The sequence below is a fragment of the Anomaloglossus baeobatrachus genome, chromosome 1 (genome assembly GCF_048569485.1).
Source record: "Anomaloglossus baeobatrachus isolate aAnoBae1 chromosome 1, aAnoBae1.hap1, whole genome shotgun sequence".
Classification (NCBI taxonomy): domain Eukaryota; kingdom Metazoa; phylum Chordata; class Amphibia; order Anura; family Aromobatidae; genus Anomaloglossus; species Anomaloglossus baeobatrachus.
In genome coordinates, this window is record NC_134353.1 from 361,047,635 (window position 1) to 361,061,049 (window position 13,415).

Here is a 13,415-nt window from a genome sequence, read left to right on the forward strand (position 1 = left end):
ATGGAAAAAGGGAGGGCAGCTGTCAGCGAAAGTGTCCACCCTTGCGCTTAAGATTAAAACATAAAGGTTGGCCTTCCCAATTTTCATGTTAAATATTAAAACTATATATTGCTTGTAGAAAGCATTAAACTACCTTTATAACAACGCCAGTAAAGCAGGGTTTGTTTTTTTTTAACACAAGACCCAAACTTACAAGATATAGGCTATTCCAATTTTATAGACAAAATTCTATAGGCTCTTATCCATGTGCAATTTTAAAGCATTCGAGATGAGCAGACCCATTGGTAGTTCAGCTTCAACTGGACTTTAGATACCAAACGCTCTGTTCTGGACCCAAATCTCATTAGAAGTCACTGAGTAGGTAGTGTTTTCATTTTTTTTCCCCCCATCCGATTATGCTGCTGTTACCCCCAGTGCAAGCAATTCAACCAAACACTGCAAGCAGCTTGCACTGGGCCAAGCACAGATGCCCACGCAAGTGGTTCGTACACATGAAACACCAGAACGCAAACACTTTGCAAAATCAGTGTTCATACTGAACACTGAACTTTTACCGTTTGGGTTTACCAATCTCTACCAAACATCCACCCCCCTCATGGTGTAGGCCTGCAAATGGTCATTAATCAGTAGTATGCACCGGAATAACCTCCATCATATAGCACTACAGCCAGGACTGCTACCAGGAATTTCAGGGCCCCATACTGGCAGAGTTTTAAGACCCCCTTGAACCTTCCATAGTCCCATTGCCACTCTTGAAAAAAACTCCAATTTTTCAAACAGTCCTCAAACTAACCACTGTTCGTCTCAGCTATGCAGAGCAGTTGTCATTTTAACAGCCCGAAAAAAGCTGTATGTACTGTTTCAGGTTAGTAAAAATTACGAGAGCCAGACGGTATAGTCTGCAATACTGTATTATTTTCAAATCTATAATATAGAGGCTACATAGTATACACACCACCTGCAAGAGGCTCAGATGCTGAAGACAAGCTTCAGATGCAATCCTGGCACTCTGCAGTGATTAGAGAATCTCTCTCGAGAGGATGTCCTTCTGTGACAGTCCTGTTTGTAGTTAACATGGCAGACTCTTTAGCGCATGCGCAGTGTAAACTCCACAATAATGAACGGAAGGAACAAACGGCGAATTGGCAGTGTCTGATGTCACATCACCAGGCCCCTCTGCTGCGGCCATGACTGGGGCCCTTAAAAGGTTTAAAGCCAGGTACCTTTTTTGGATTAAAAAAAAAAAAAAAAAAAAAACTACACAACCCCAAAACAATTTCTTTACATCGCCAGGGAAGTTAAGGGGAGGGGTCATTAATTTTAATGTACGAGGGTAGAATAGGGGGGCAAGTCTATTGTTTGTGTCTTTCTACAGTGTGTATATATTATACACACACTGCTCTGCTACATGCGTCCACATGCACATAGCTGTTACACGTGCCCACACACCTTGCAGGACCTTCCAATTCACCTCTGGTTATGGGATCAGTCACATGACCTGAAAAAGTCCCAAATTTCCTCAGGCAGAAGGTCCTTCACCTGCTCAGCTCCTACAACCTTTGTTCTAGTTTGCTAAGCTTCCTCTCCACCACATAGATCAGTGGAGTACAGGAGGAGAGAGGGTAGCTCTGAGTGGCCAGACCCTATACACCAGTAAGGGCATAAATGCCCTGATTGCAGTTAGTCTGTATCCTGCCGTAAACTGGTGTATTAAAAAAAAAAAAAAAAGTCAGTGTATACATTTGCAATGGGCACAAATTAAGAGGAAGTGCCGCAAATGGTTTAATAGCTGCACAATTAAAGCGCTTTCAAAACATGTGACTAACTGAATCATACAGGCTGTTCTTAGACTCACATTGAATGACTCAACATATGAGGGATGAAAAATAAATAAGGCCTCAGATTTGTGATTTCTCTATGGAAAAAAAAATACAGTCAGCAAAAGAGGATGTTGTAGCTTTTACCCCTATTTGGGCTTCAAAAATATAGCAGAAGACTTCTGCCATGGTTTAGTCACTCAATACTCAAGTAGGCACCTTCTGACATCAAGGGAATTAAATTTTAGTTTGCCTTGGGATTTTGGATTATTGCAAAATGAAGATAGCACTATTTCTTGGCATCTATGAAATTTAGTGTTTACTTTTGGTAGAAAAGCCTAAATCAGACTTTAGGATTAGCCTATTTTGTAACTTAATTGAAATAGCCTTCAAATAACTTGGGGTATGTGCGCACGTTGCGTTTTGTGCAGTGCGGAAAAGAATGCACCCTCAGAACTGTAAACACTGTCAAAAAAATGCATCCAAAAATGCAAGCATTTTGGATGCATTTTGCATGCATTTTTTGCAGTGCGGTCCCACGGCATTGAGCTCTGTTACATGCCTGCTGACAGCAGACAGTCGCGCGATGAGAATGAACTTCACCCGACTTTGTCATACCGCGGCTCTGTGTGTTGCGTCCTTATTAGCGGTCACCGGTGACTGCTAATCCCCTGAAGTGAGCAGCGCGATCAGCGCTGCCGTCACTCAGGTTACCCACGGCCAGATGCTGGAGTCCTCCACCCGAGACTGCAACTCACCTGTTACGTCATCGCTGATCGTTCAGCTCACTTCAGTCACTCAGGCGACTTGCTGTCCCAGTTGGAGGATCCAGCGGTGGCCGCAGGTAACCTGACTGACATTGCTGATCGTGAAGCTCACTTCAGTTGCTGCGTGGCGCTGACAGAGCGGTCTGGTCTGTGACCGCTCCTGTCAGCTTCATGTCTTAGAGCTGGGAGCGTCGTGGGAAGTAGTGTGGATTAAAACGGACCTGTATGGGTATTTGGGGGTTAATAAAGTAGTGAAAGTGTGTTTTTGTCGTTTTTTCCAAATAAAGAAAAAACATACACCCGAAAAAATCCTTTAACTTACAGGTTAATCATGGAAGGTATCTCTGGGAGACGCTTGCCATGATTAACCTAGGACTTAGTGGCAGCTATGGGCTGCTGCCATTAACTCCGTATTACCTCGATTGCCACCGCACCAGGGCAATTCGGGATGAGCCGGGTAGAGTCCCGGGACTGTCGCATCTAATTGATGCGGCAATTCCAGGCGGTTGCTGGCTGATCTTTTTAGGCTGGGGGGCTCCCCACAATGTGGAGCTCCCCATCCTGAGAATACCAGCCTGCAGCAGTGTGGCTTTACCCTGGCTGGTATCAAAATGGGGGGGGGGAAACCGCACTGTTTTTTTTTTTAATTTATTTAACTGCACAATATAGACCCGCCCACTGGCAGAGACAGGACAGAGAAAAAAAAGCCAGAGAAAAAAAAAAAGCCAGGACAGAGAGAAAAGACAGGACAGAAAAGAGAAAAAAAAAAAAAAAAAAAAAAAAAAAACAGAAAAGACCTGCATTTTGCTCGTCAAAAAAGCATGCAGAATGCAACAAAAATGCAGTCCAAGTGCATTTTGAACTATATCATTGATTTCAATGGGTGGAGAACGCAGCTACAATGCACAAATTTGACAAGCTGCTTTTTTCCCCACAGCGATTTTTGACATCCAAAACGCTGCGTTTAAAAACGCAGCATGTGCATTGAATTTGACTTCAGACTTTTCTGGGGAAGCAGAACGCATGCCATTTGGAACTGAAATGCTGCAGTTCAAAACGCAGCGTTAACGCGGGAGAAAATGCAACGTGCGCACACAGCCTTACACCATAGTCACCAGAAATACTGTTTTGAGCGCAAGAGCCTTGGCTGAGATTTAAGTGACTGGCTCGAATGCCCATAAGGGCATTTAAAACTAAATTAAAACTAAATTTAGATTACAAGAGTCTAACCTAGAAGTATTCAGACTAGATGGGAGAAAAAGAAAAAAAAAAATTTATAGTCCTAACGAACCTATGGATCCACAGGTGATCAGCAATTTTCTGATCAAAAATGTATCTACAGCAAACACCTGAACTTTTAAAAGAAGCTGGTAGAAAGGCCCCTCTCCAGATCCATTTTGTAGAAGCTATAATACTTCTGCTATGGGAACCTCCTGGTACTGCGTAAACAAACGACCAGTAAATCACAAATATTTGTTCCACATTTTGGCATACTTCATGGAACTCACCTTTTTCCTACTAAAAAAGGAGTAGAAACTAAGCTTTCCAAAAAAAACCTCTGCTAGTATTAATCCCCTGCTTAGGACTGCAACATAGCTGAAAATCCAGGGGAAAGTCATTTTTGTCCTTCGATGCTGCTAAAGCATTTGACAGCCTAAAGTGGAGATTCTTGCGGACGGTCCGCGAGAAAATGGAATTTGGAAATAGATTTATAAATTAGGTAAGACTGCTACATGACTGAGTGACGAAGGTTAAGGTGAATGGACAGGTCTGTGTCTGAGAAGACCTACTAGACAGGAGTGCCCGCTCCCCCCCCCCTACTATTCACTACTGCAATTGAGCCATTGGCGGTTGCAATACAGATATCCAGAGTGTGTGGGATTTAAATGCAAAGCTATAGAACAGAAGATATCTTTCTATGCAGACTATTTTCTTTTATACCTAGACAGTGCACTCCTCAATTTTGCCAGCGATGGATCTTATTCGGGAATTTGGGCAGAGATCCGGTCTCAGGATTAACTGGGCGAAGTTAGCCCTAATGTCAGTGGACTCTCTCCAGACGGGCTTGTCTGACCTGCAGATACCAGTCCCCATAGTCCATAGTTTGAGAGTTCAAGCACCTGGGAATAACTTAGCCCAAACGAGTTTCGAGCCCTGTATGTCAGCTATAGGTGACACAGGCAGGTGAACGGGGCACGACATCCAACGTTAGCCATGATCTTTAAAAAGGTATGGGACAGGGGCAAATCTCTTCTGAAGGTTAATGGGTCTGCGGAGTTCTGGCCACTATGGCAGAACCCAGACCTACAATAAATTCAGAAATTTGAAGGATTTAGAGGGATCTATTCTAACAGGTTCTGCAAAATAATGTTAAGAGCTTTGAGCAATTTTGGACTGAATGTCATCTCCCACATGTATTTTTCTATTCAAATTTACAGCTGCAACATGCATTGGAGAGAGAGTAGGTCAGGCCCTGTGAATGACAATCCTACACTGCGTACTTTGGCTATGCCCGAGTCCTCTAGAGGCCTTATATCTGAACTATATAGGAGATTACTCCCAACCCACCTGGATTGATACCAGTTAACTGTCAAGAATAAATGAGAGCGGGACCTAGGCCTCTTAACTGATGACCAATAGTCTGACATATTGGAACAGATTCCTACAACTTTACATTTATTCCACAAACTCTACTGATATCACTTCTTACATTGGTATTCCAAGTTATGCAAGCCTAGAAAAAAAAAAAAAAAAAAAAAAAAAAGAAGGTTTCAGTTCTGCCTCAAACCAGGCATCCGTAGCAGCCATAGCATCAGAAATGGTGTGAAATGTGGTACCCTTTAGGCGTTTCAGGTTTGGAAACAGTCAGAGGGAGCTAGATCTGGTGAATAAGGTGGGTGGTCAACCAGCTGGAAGCCCAGATATGCCAGTTTTGCCATGGTCGCTTGTGCAGGACCAAGATTCCTTTGGACAGCTTGCTGCGCCTTTTGGCCTTCAGAGCTGCCTTTAATTGGTCCAAATGTTAAATGTCATACCTTTCATTGATGGTGGAACCCTTTTGAAGGTAGTCCACTAGCAGCACACCATCCTTATCCCAGAACAGACGCCATCACCTTAGTGGCTGATCTTTGCATCCTGATCTTCTTTGGACAAGGAGAACCACTGCCTCCACTCTTGACTGCTCCTTGATTTCAGGGTCATACAAATAAATCCAGATCGCATCCATAGTGACCAGTCAATCCAGAAAATTCTTATCAGTCTGGAAAAGCTGACAAATGGACCGGGAAGTTTACACTTGCATGCTTTTCTGATCTGTTGTCAAACATTTGTGGACCCACTTTGCAGATAGCTTCCTTATGTTCAAATGGTCATGGATAATGACACAAACACGTTAAATGGGAAGTCCCCATGATGTCTGCTATTGCTTTAGCTGACATTCGTTGATTCTCCAGTATGAGGTTGTGCACAACGTCAACGATCTCCAGAACAAGCACTATCATTCAGGACGTTCCTCATCATTGGTGCTCAAGTACCAAAATTTTAAATTTAGCAACCCAGTTCTTAACTGTGGAATATGAAGGGCATTGATCCCCCAATGTCTGCGACGTATCACCATGAATATCCTTTGCACTTTCCTTGCAGAAACAAGAATTTTATCACTCCTCTGCTCTCAGTGGCTGTGAATATCACATTAAACTCCACCATTTTGTTTTCCCGCATGGGTAGAACACCGTTTTCAAAATTGTGTTTTGCTTATGACAACAGACAAGGCTTTCATGTGACGCAACATTCATCATAGAAAAAAAAATAAAATGATCAGACTTAGCAGCCCCTCAACTTCCGTAGACTGGAAAGTAGTATCTAAAGAGGAAAGCGCTGAGTAAATTTTATAAAGTGTAGCAGCAGTTGATTGAGGCACCAGGCCTTCCCTCTGGTGTGTTGGTCCAAAACGCTATGCTAGATCTGTTATTATGCCTGCAGTAAATGGAAATAAGAATCTGGTAGCGTTTTAGGATGACAAAACCTTGAAGTGTGCTGCAGGGAGAGGTTGAAGGGGACTGATCTGATGATCAGTTCAGAAAGAGGGGTGGATAGGAGTGGAGATCAGTTACAAAGCAACGCGACTGTCAAATAATCTTCTGGCTGGACAGATGTACTGTTGTAAACTTTATGAATAAACAAAAGTTAAAAAATATAAAAAGTTATGCTGTTTAATTGCTTAGTTTATGAAAATCAGAATGTGACACATTTATACAGAGGATTGATTTGTACTGCTGAACAATATGCCATTAAGTGTGCTTTGATGTTTGTGTATATACCATATAATGTATATTTCTATTCACTCTGTTACACAAAAATAATCTGAAAAAAAAAAATCTAAATTAAAAAAAAGGTACATGTAGGATGTTTTCCCTGATTATGTAAGAGGTCATCTCAGCTGAGATTTTTGTAAAGACCCTTGCAGCCATGGAGACACTGAAGGGAAGACCTTGGTATTGCAGGTGAAACTGAACTCCCCTGATTTCTACTACCACCCTAAGGTATATCTGATGTTCTACGTGAACTGGGATGTGGTAGTTAGAGTCTTTTAGATCCATCACTGACCTGTAGTAAGACAGGTATAGGAGTTTCACTGTTTATTTTAGTGTCTCCATTTTGACTTTTCCACTGTTAAGCCCTGGTTTAGCGACTTTAGATTTATAAAATAGTCCTGAGGGAATCTGGAGGGTTTTTGGGAACACTGACCAAACCTACCGTTGGCTCCTGGGGTTCCTCACTACCTATGCGCAGAGCCAGATACCAGACCCTAGAGCTGGGCCCTAGATGGGGAACAGGTGAGATGAGCTCTTAGTTAACCCTCTAAAACACTAAAGACCCATGGAGCACACGGTGAAAGTGCATGAATACTGACTTTCTTCAAGTAGAAGATTGATAACATCAGAGCAAGCTTTGGCCCACAATCACCACAGCCCCTCCTCAACTACTCAGCCTTCTTACTCCAAATCCTGCATCTCCACCACGACAGATCATCTTTCCAGTCTACTCTCAAAAATCACATCTCATAACCTGCCTGCTTTATCCACTCCCATCCCACCTGATCACCAATCTCACCAGTCTTTATCCCAACCCTAACCCATCTCTTCTACCCATCACTAACTGGTGTATTCCCTTCATGCTTTAGGGATGCCTCCATTACACCCATCCTCAAAAAGCCCTCTTGACCCTTCCTCTGTCTTAAACTATCACCCCATATCACTTCTCCCCTATGCCTCAAAACTACTGGAACAGCATGTCCATCTTTACCGGTCTTCAAACCTCTTCCTGCTCCCTTTTACTTTTTACAATCTGGCTTCCGACCCCATCATTCCACTGAAATTGCCTTAACTAAAGTCACCAATGACCTACTAACCGCCAAAGCCAAGCAACACTACTGTCGTCCTCCTCCTCCTGGATCGGTCATCTGCCTTTGACACAGTAGACCACTCCCTTCTGCTACAAATTCTCATCTTTAGGCATCACAGACTTGGCCCTATCCTGGATCTCCTCATACTTAAAGGGAACCTGTCAGGTCCCATATGCATTCTGAGCTATAAGCAATGTGTTGTGTGGCCTAATAACTCCTTCCTACCCATCCCTGTGTTGTAATATTGTGGAATGTGAAAGTAATAAACGTTTTATTACTTACATATTCCCTATGTAAATGATCAGGAGCTCTAGCCCCATGGGTGTCACATAGCCCTGTGGGCAATTGCATGTATTCCGTGGTATCACGCCCCTGTAGGCGTGTTACTATGGATTTACATGTGTGACGTCACCATCAGCGTCTTCAGATCCCGCGCACTTACCATTCCCGCAGCAGTCATCAGGGTGCTTGCTTCTCTGCTTCAGATGCGCTCTGTGCAGGAGTCTGAGCATGCGCAGTGCGCATCTCAAACAGTAAACTGAGCACCATAATAACAGCTGTGGGAATATTAAGTGCACACATGCAGGATCTGAAGACTAATTGTGACATCGCACATGTAAATACATGGTATCACGCCCACAGGGGCGGAATACATGCAAACGCCCACAAGGCGACGTGACGCCCATGGGGCTAGGGATTCTGCTCGTTTACATAGGAAATATGCAAGTAATAAAACGTTTTTTATTATTACTTTCATATTCCACAATATTACAATACAGGGATGGGTAGGAAGGAATTATTAGGCCCCACAACACTGCTTATAGCACAGAACGCATATGGGACCTGACAGGTTCCCTTTAACCGACCTTTCAGCGTCTTCCACCACTTCCTCATCTTGCCCCCTATGTCAGTGTCCCCCAAGGCTCAGTTCTTTGACCCCTGCTGTTCTCCATTTACACCTTCAGCCTGGGACAGCTCAGAGTCCCACGGCTTTCAGCATCACCTCTACACAGATATGCAGATCTACCTTTCCAGACCTGACCACCTCCCTACTAATCAGAATCTCACAATGTCTGCTATTTCATCCTTTTTCTCTGCTAGATTCCTAAAACTGAACATGGACAAAACAGAATTCATTATCTTTTTTCTTCCTCACTCAACCCCCCACCTGACATACCCATCAATGTCAATGGCTGCTCACTTTCCCCAGTCCCACATGCTCGCTGCCTGGGAGTAACGCTAGACTCTGATCTCTTTCAAGCCACACATCCAAGCCCGACTCACCTCCTGATGCCTCCAACTCAAAAATATTTCCCGGATCTGTACATTCCTTTCCCAAGAAGCTGCAAAAACCCTAGTAGATTGCTTCCTCTCCCACTTGGATTATTGCAACTTCCTGCTCTGTGGCCTCCCTTCTAACAGTCTTGCACCCCTACAATCTATTCTAAACTAGGCTGCCCAACTAATCCACCTGTCCCCCCTGCCAATCCCTTCACTGGCTTCCCATTGCCCACCGACTAGTTCAAACCCTAACCACAGTAACTAGAAAATGCATACAGCTGCACAGTAAGAAGCCAGCAATGTATAAAAGAACTTTGGTACTGCATTACTGCTATAGGAATATATGAAGAAAAAAAAAAAAAGATATTTGGTTTATGTATGAAGAATGACAATGCTGCTGGTTCCCAGGCCCCTTGGAGAGATTTTTTTTTTTTAAATCCAAGAAGTCTTTTAGGGATCCGAAACTTCAGAAGGAAAAAGCCACATCCTTAGAAACCTTGGCAATGGTGGAGTCTATTCTTTGAGGATTTTCCCAGATTTCACATAGGTCTTTAAAAGGTCTGGGGAACAACTTTTTAACCAAAAAAAGTTTTAAAACGCATGCGTTTCCTCTTAGTTTGATACACAGCCAAGATAAGCACATGGCTGGGGACTACAGCCTCTAGCTGTGGGCTTTATCTATGCTAGGTATGACCACATCGGAGCGGTCCCTATGGCTTTTTTTTATTTAATTTTTACTGTACGCTATAGACCTGCAGACAGGGTCTAGGATAGGAAACTTCAGACACTGTCACTCCGCGTGGGGGCACGTCTGACTGCAACAGATGCCAGTGGCCAGGAATATCTGTATATACATTAAGTAATGCGCGGCCCTGGAAGTGAATGAGCGGCTGCAGACGTACAGCTGTGCCGGTGACTCAGTAAGGCAAGTTTAGCGCCACATGCTTTATTATTTTTTTTATTTTATTACCAGAGTGCTGGATTTGGATTATTGGCTGGAATGCCTTGATAATTCTGGGCCAGGCACTCTGGTATGTTTTAAACTGTGCAGATCTGGAATTTTACAGTCTGGGTCCGTCCACCATTTATGATCCAAAATCAAGAATATGGATAGAATATACATATATATTTTCCAAGGATTTTGTCCCCATCACATCAGAACATACCGGAATGCTGTAAGCTCCACTTTGTCATGCTCATTGTGAGCCAGGTCTGGAATTAAAGCCAGGTGAGAGATCTGTGTAGATGCCCATCCAAACTGGAAAATGACAATGAAAGGGATGAAGTATATCAAGCCAACCCACTGCGGTGTGTTCTCTGAACAGCCAAGGCACGGGTTGAAGATGAAGGGAAAGGAGATGAGAACACTCAACGTTCCTGCAAAGAGAAAAACTTCTGTTAGGAAAATACAAGTACCCCAAAACAGATTGGTATATAAAAAAAATCCCAAACCATCAAAAAGTCTAATGAAACAAAAAAAAAAAAAAAAAAAAAAAAAGATATATGGGCACACAGTGTTTGGTGCAGATACTTTTGTATCTTATCTATTTGGATTAGAGATAATTGCAAGTTTGACAATATATAATATATAATATAATGTCAAACTTGCAATTATCTCTAATCCAAATAGTCAGAACCCCCCCCCCCCCCCCCCAAAGAAAAAAAATTCAGGTTTGCAGACATGTTTCAGTGGTGTCACCTTGATCATTGCAGTTAAACTCTGGAGACCATGGATTTCTCACCTGACATTTTCCTGTTGCAGCCCCTCACTTTTCTGACCTCCTGACTGACCCATGAGGTCTTGTGAGTCTGGTCATCTTCTGGTGAATCCACCAACATTCACAATTTAGGCCGCTTTCACACTACGTTTTTTTAACATGCGTCATGAACTTTTTTTGCTGCAAAAGCGGATCCTGTTTTTGCAAAGAAAAACACATGCAAACGCATGTTATTTTGCAGGATCCTGTCACTAAGTTTATGGGCGGGCATTGGAGTCATGTGATCGGGAGTGAAGGGAACTGAACGTGAGACTGGGAGCAGACATCTGACAGCTGTGGAGGCTCGTAACCAAGGTAAACCTCGGGTAACTTGCTTGGATACCCGATATTTACATTGGTTACAAGCGTCTGCAGCTGCTAGGAGCCAGCTGCCTGCTCCCGTAACCAAGATAAACAACGGGTAACTAAGCCCGCGGTTACCCGATGTTTACCTTTGTTACGAGCATCCTCCGGTCTCAGGCGGGGGAGAGTGGAGAGAGAGGGAGGGGGAAGGAGGTGGAGAGAGTGGGAGGGGGAGGGAGGTGGAGAGAGTGGGAGGGGGAGGGAGAGACTGATCACGCGAGGCTGGTTTCTGTGCATGCTCAGAGCAAGCAGGATCCTGTCTATCAGCACGCCAGCGTTCACATGCGTTTGCGTGTTTAGTCAGGATCCAGCAATTTGCAGTATTTGGACGCAGCTCAAAAACGCTACAAGTAGCGTTTTTGAAAAAAGTTAAAAAACTGCAAGAAGCTGAATCCTCACTATAACGCACGCAAACGCAGGTGAACGCATGTTGACGTGAGTCCATTGCAAATGCATTGAAGTGAAAACGCATTTGCATTGGATTAGTTTTTGCGTTAAAAAAAGGTTCATGACGCATGTTAAAAAAACCGTAGCGTGAAAGCAGCCTTACTCGTTTTCTCCCCATGTCTCCACCTCTTAACCCATTCTATCCCTTAAATTGAAAATCCTGAAGTATCAACTCCATGTTTGTGTAACATGTTTAGATATGGCCAAGCTTTTCTGTACAATCATTAAAATCTGAAAGATTCCTCCTTGCACGGATTTTCAGGGGTCTCCCATGCAGCAATCCTATTGCGTTTCAGCAAGTATACTACATTCGTACTATTGCAATTGAGCATTTATTTTTTTGTAGTAGATGAAAACTTGATTTTGGTGACCAGGTTTTAACCGCTGTCTTGTCCCCTCAAGAATGTACTGGGTGACAGCACATCTCCCAACATAGGGGCTTTTTACCTACAAATCAGTGGATTAGAATTGCCCCTAGATTTTTATCCATATTGAGCATTCCAATAAGTTTTTTCTTATCTCTTCTATGCCATTAAATAGTCTCCTATATGTTACCATACTTCATTTTCTTCCCTTTAGTAGTTTGATTAATAATCATATGTCGATCTATATCTACCTATCTATCTATGTGGAATGCTCAATTTAACAACCATTTTTTTGGATAATGACGCTGGCTCAGTCTACATTTTACTTCCCCTTTCATTTTGATCACCTAATTCTGTAGATTAATTTTAACACCTCCCCAACCGGGATATTTCTAATGTGCTTCAGATGTCAGGAATGTATATGCAGAATAAAATTTGTTGCCATAACCTTGTAGGCAGAAATTATTCCTTCAGTGGTATTTCTATTTCTATATTTCTAGTCAAAGTAACATCCAAAAAATTTATTTTTTATCCTTTTTACACAGTGGGTGAATTGGAGATTCATTGTTTATAAAAATGAAAAATTCAGACTAAATTGAGATTGCCGTTTCCCTGATGCGAATATCCCGATCATGTAATAAAGGAGGATACAGTTAGACAACATCTCATGGGATCCATTCACAAGCACTGGGCCATTTACTGTCTAGTTAAGGGGAACCTGTCAGGTCCAATATGCCCCCGGACCACGAGCAGTTCTGGATGCTTATTGCTAATCCCTGCCTAACTGTCCCTATATACACTAGTATAGATAAAGAGATCTTTAGAAAATGGATTTCTAAGAATCTTTTATGATATGCTAATGAGCGCGGGGACTAATCCCCTGGGTGTTAGTTCCCCTGGCTAGTTGGCTCCATTAGCATATTAGTACGCCCCTGTGGGTGTGCTAAGATGCTAATGAATGGGCAGTGTCAGGATGATCTCACCCACCTCTCCGTTGCCATCGCGTCTAATGGGGGATTTCGGCTCAGTGCGCATGACCCTGGAGTTTGGGTCATGCGCACTATGAAGCCTGGTGTATGCGTCCTGGCTTCAAACCGAAGTAGTGTGCATGACCGAAACTCTGGGGTCATGTGCACTAAAGAGGACCTGTGAGGCAGATTGTGCAACGTTGTTACAGGAGCGTTCTGCAGATACAGGCAGCTTGTGTGAACCGG

The 13,415-nt window shown here is 43.1% G+C and overlaps 1 protein-coding gene across 2 annotated transcripts in view; it reads right to left on the reverse strand.

Moving 5' to 3' along the window:
- Positions 1–13,415, reverse strand: part of MFSD12 (major facilitator superfamily domain containing 12) — a 97,643-nt gene that overhangs the window by 70,642 nt on the left and 13,586 nt on the right. For both annotated transcript variants that reach the window (XM_075337798.1, XM_075337799.1), the window contains exon 2: positions 10,436–10,646. In XM_075337798.1, the coding sequence (XP_075193913.1) occupies positions 10,436–10,646 (211 nt within the window). The remainder of the gene's footprint in view (positions 1–10,435; positions 10,647–13,415) is intronic.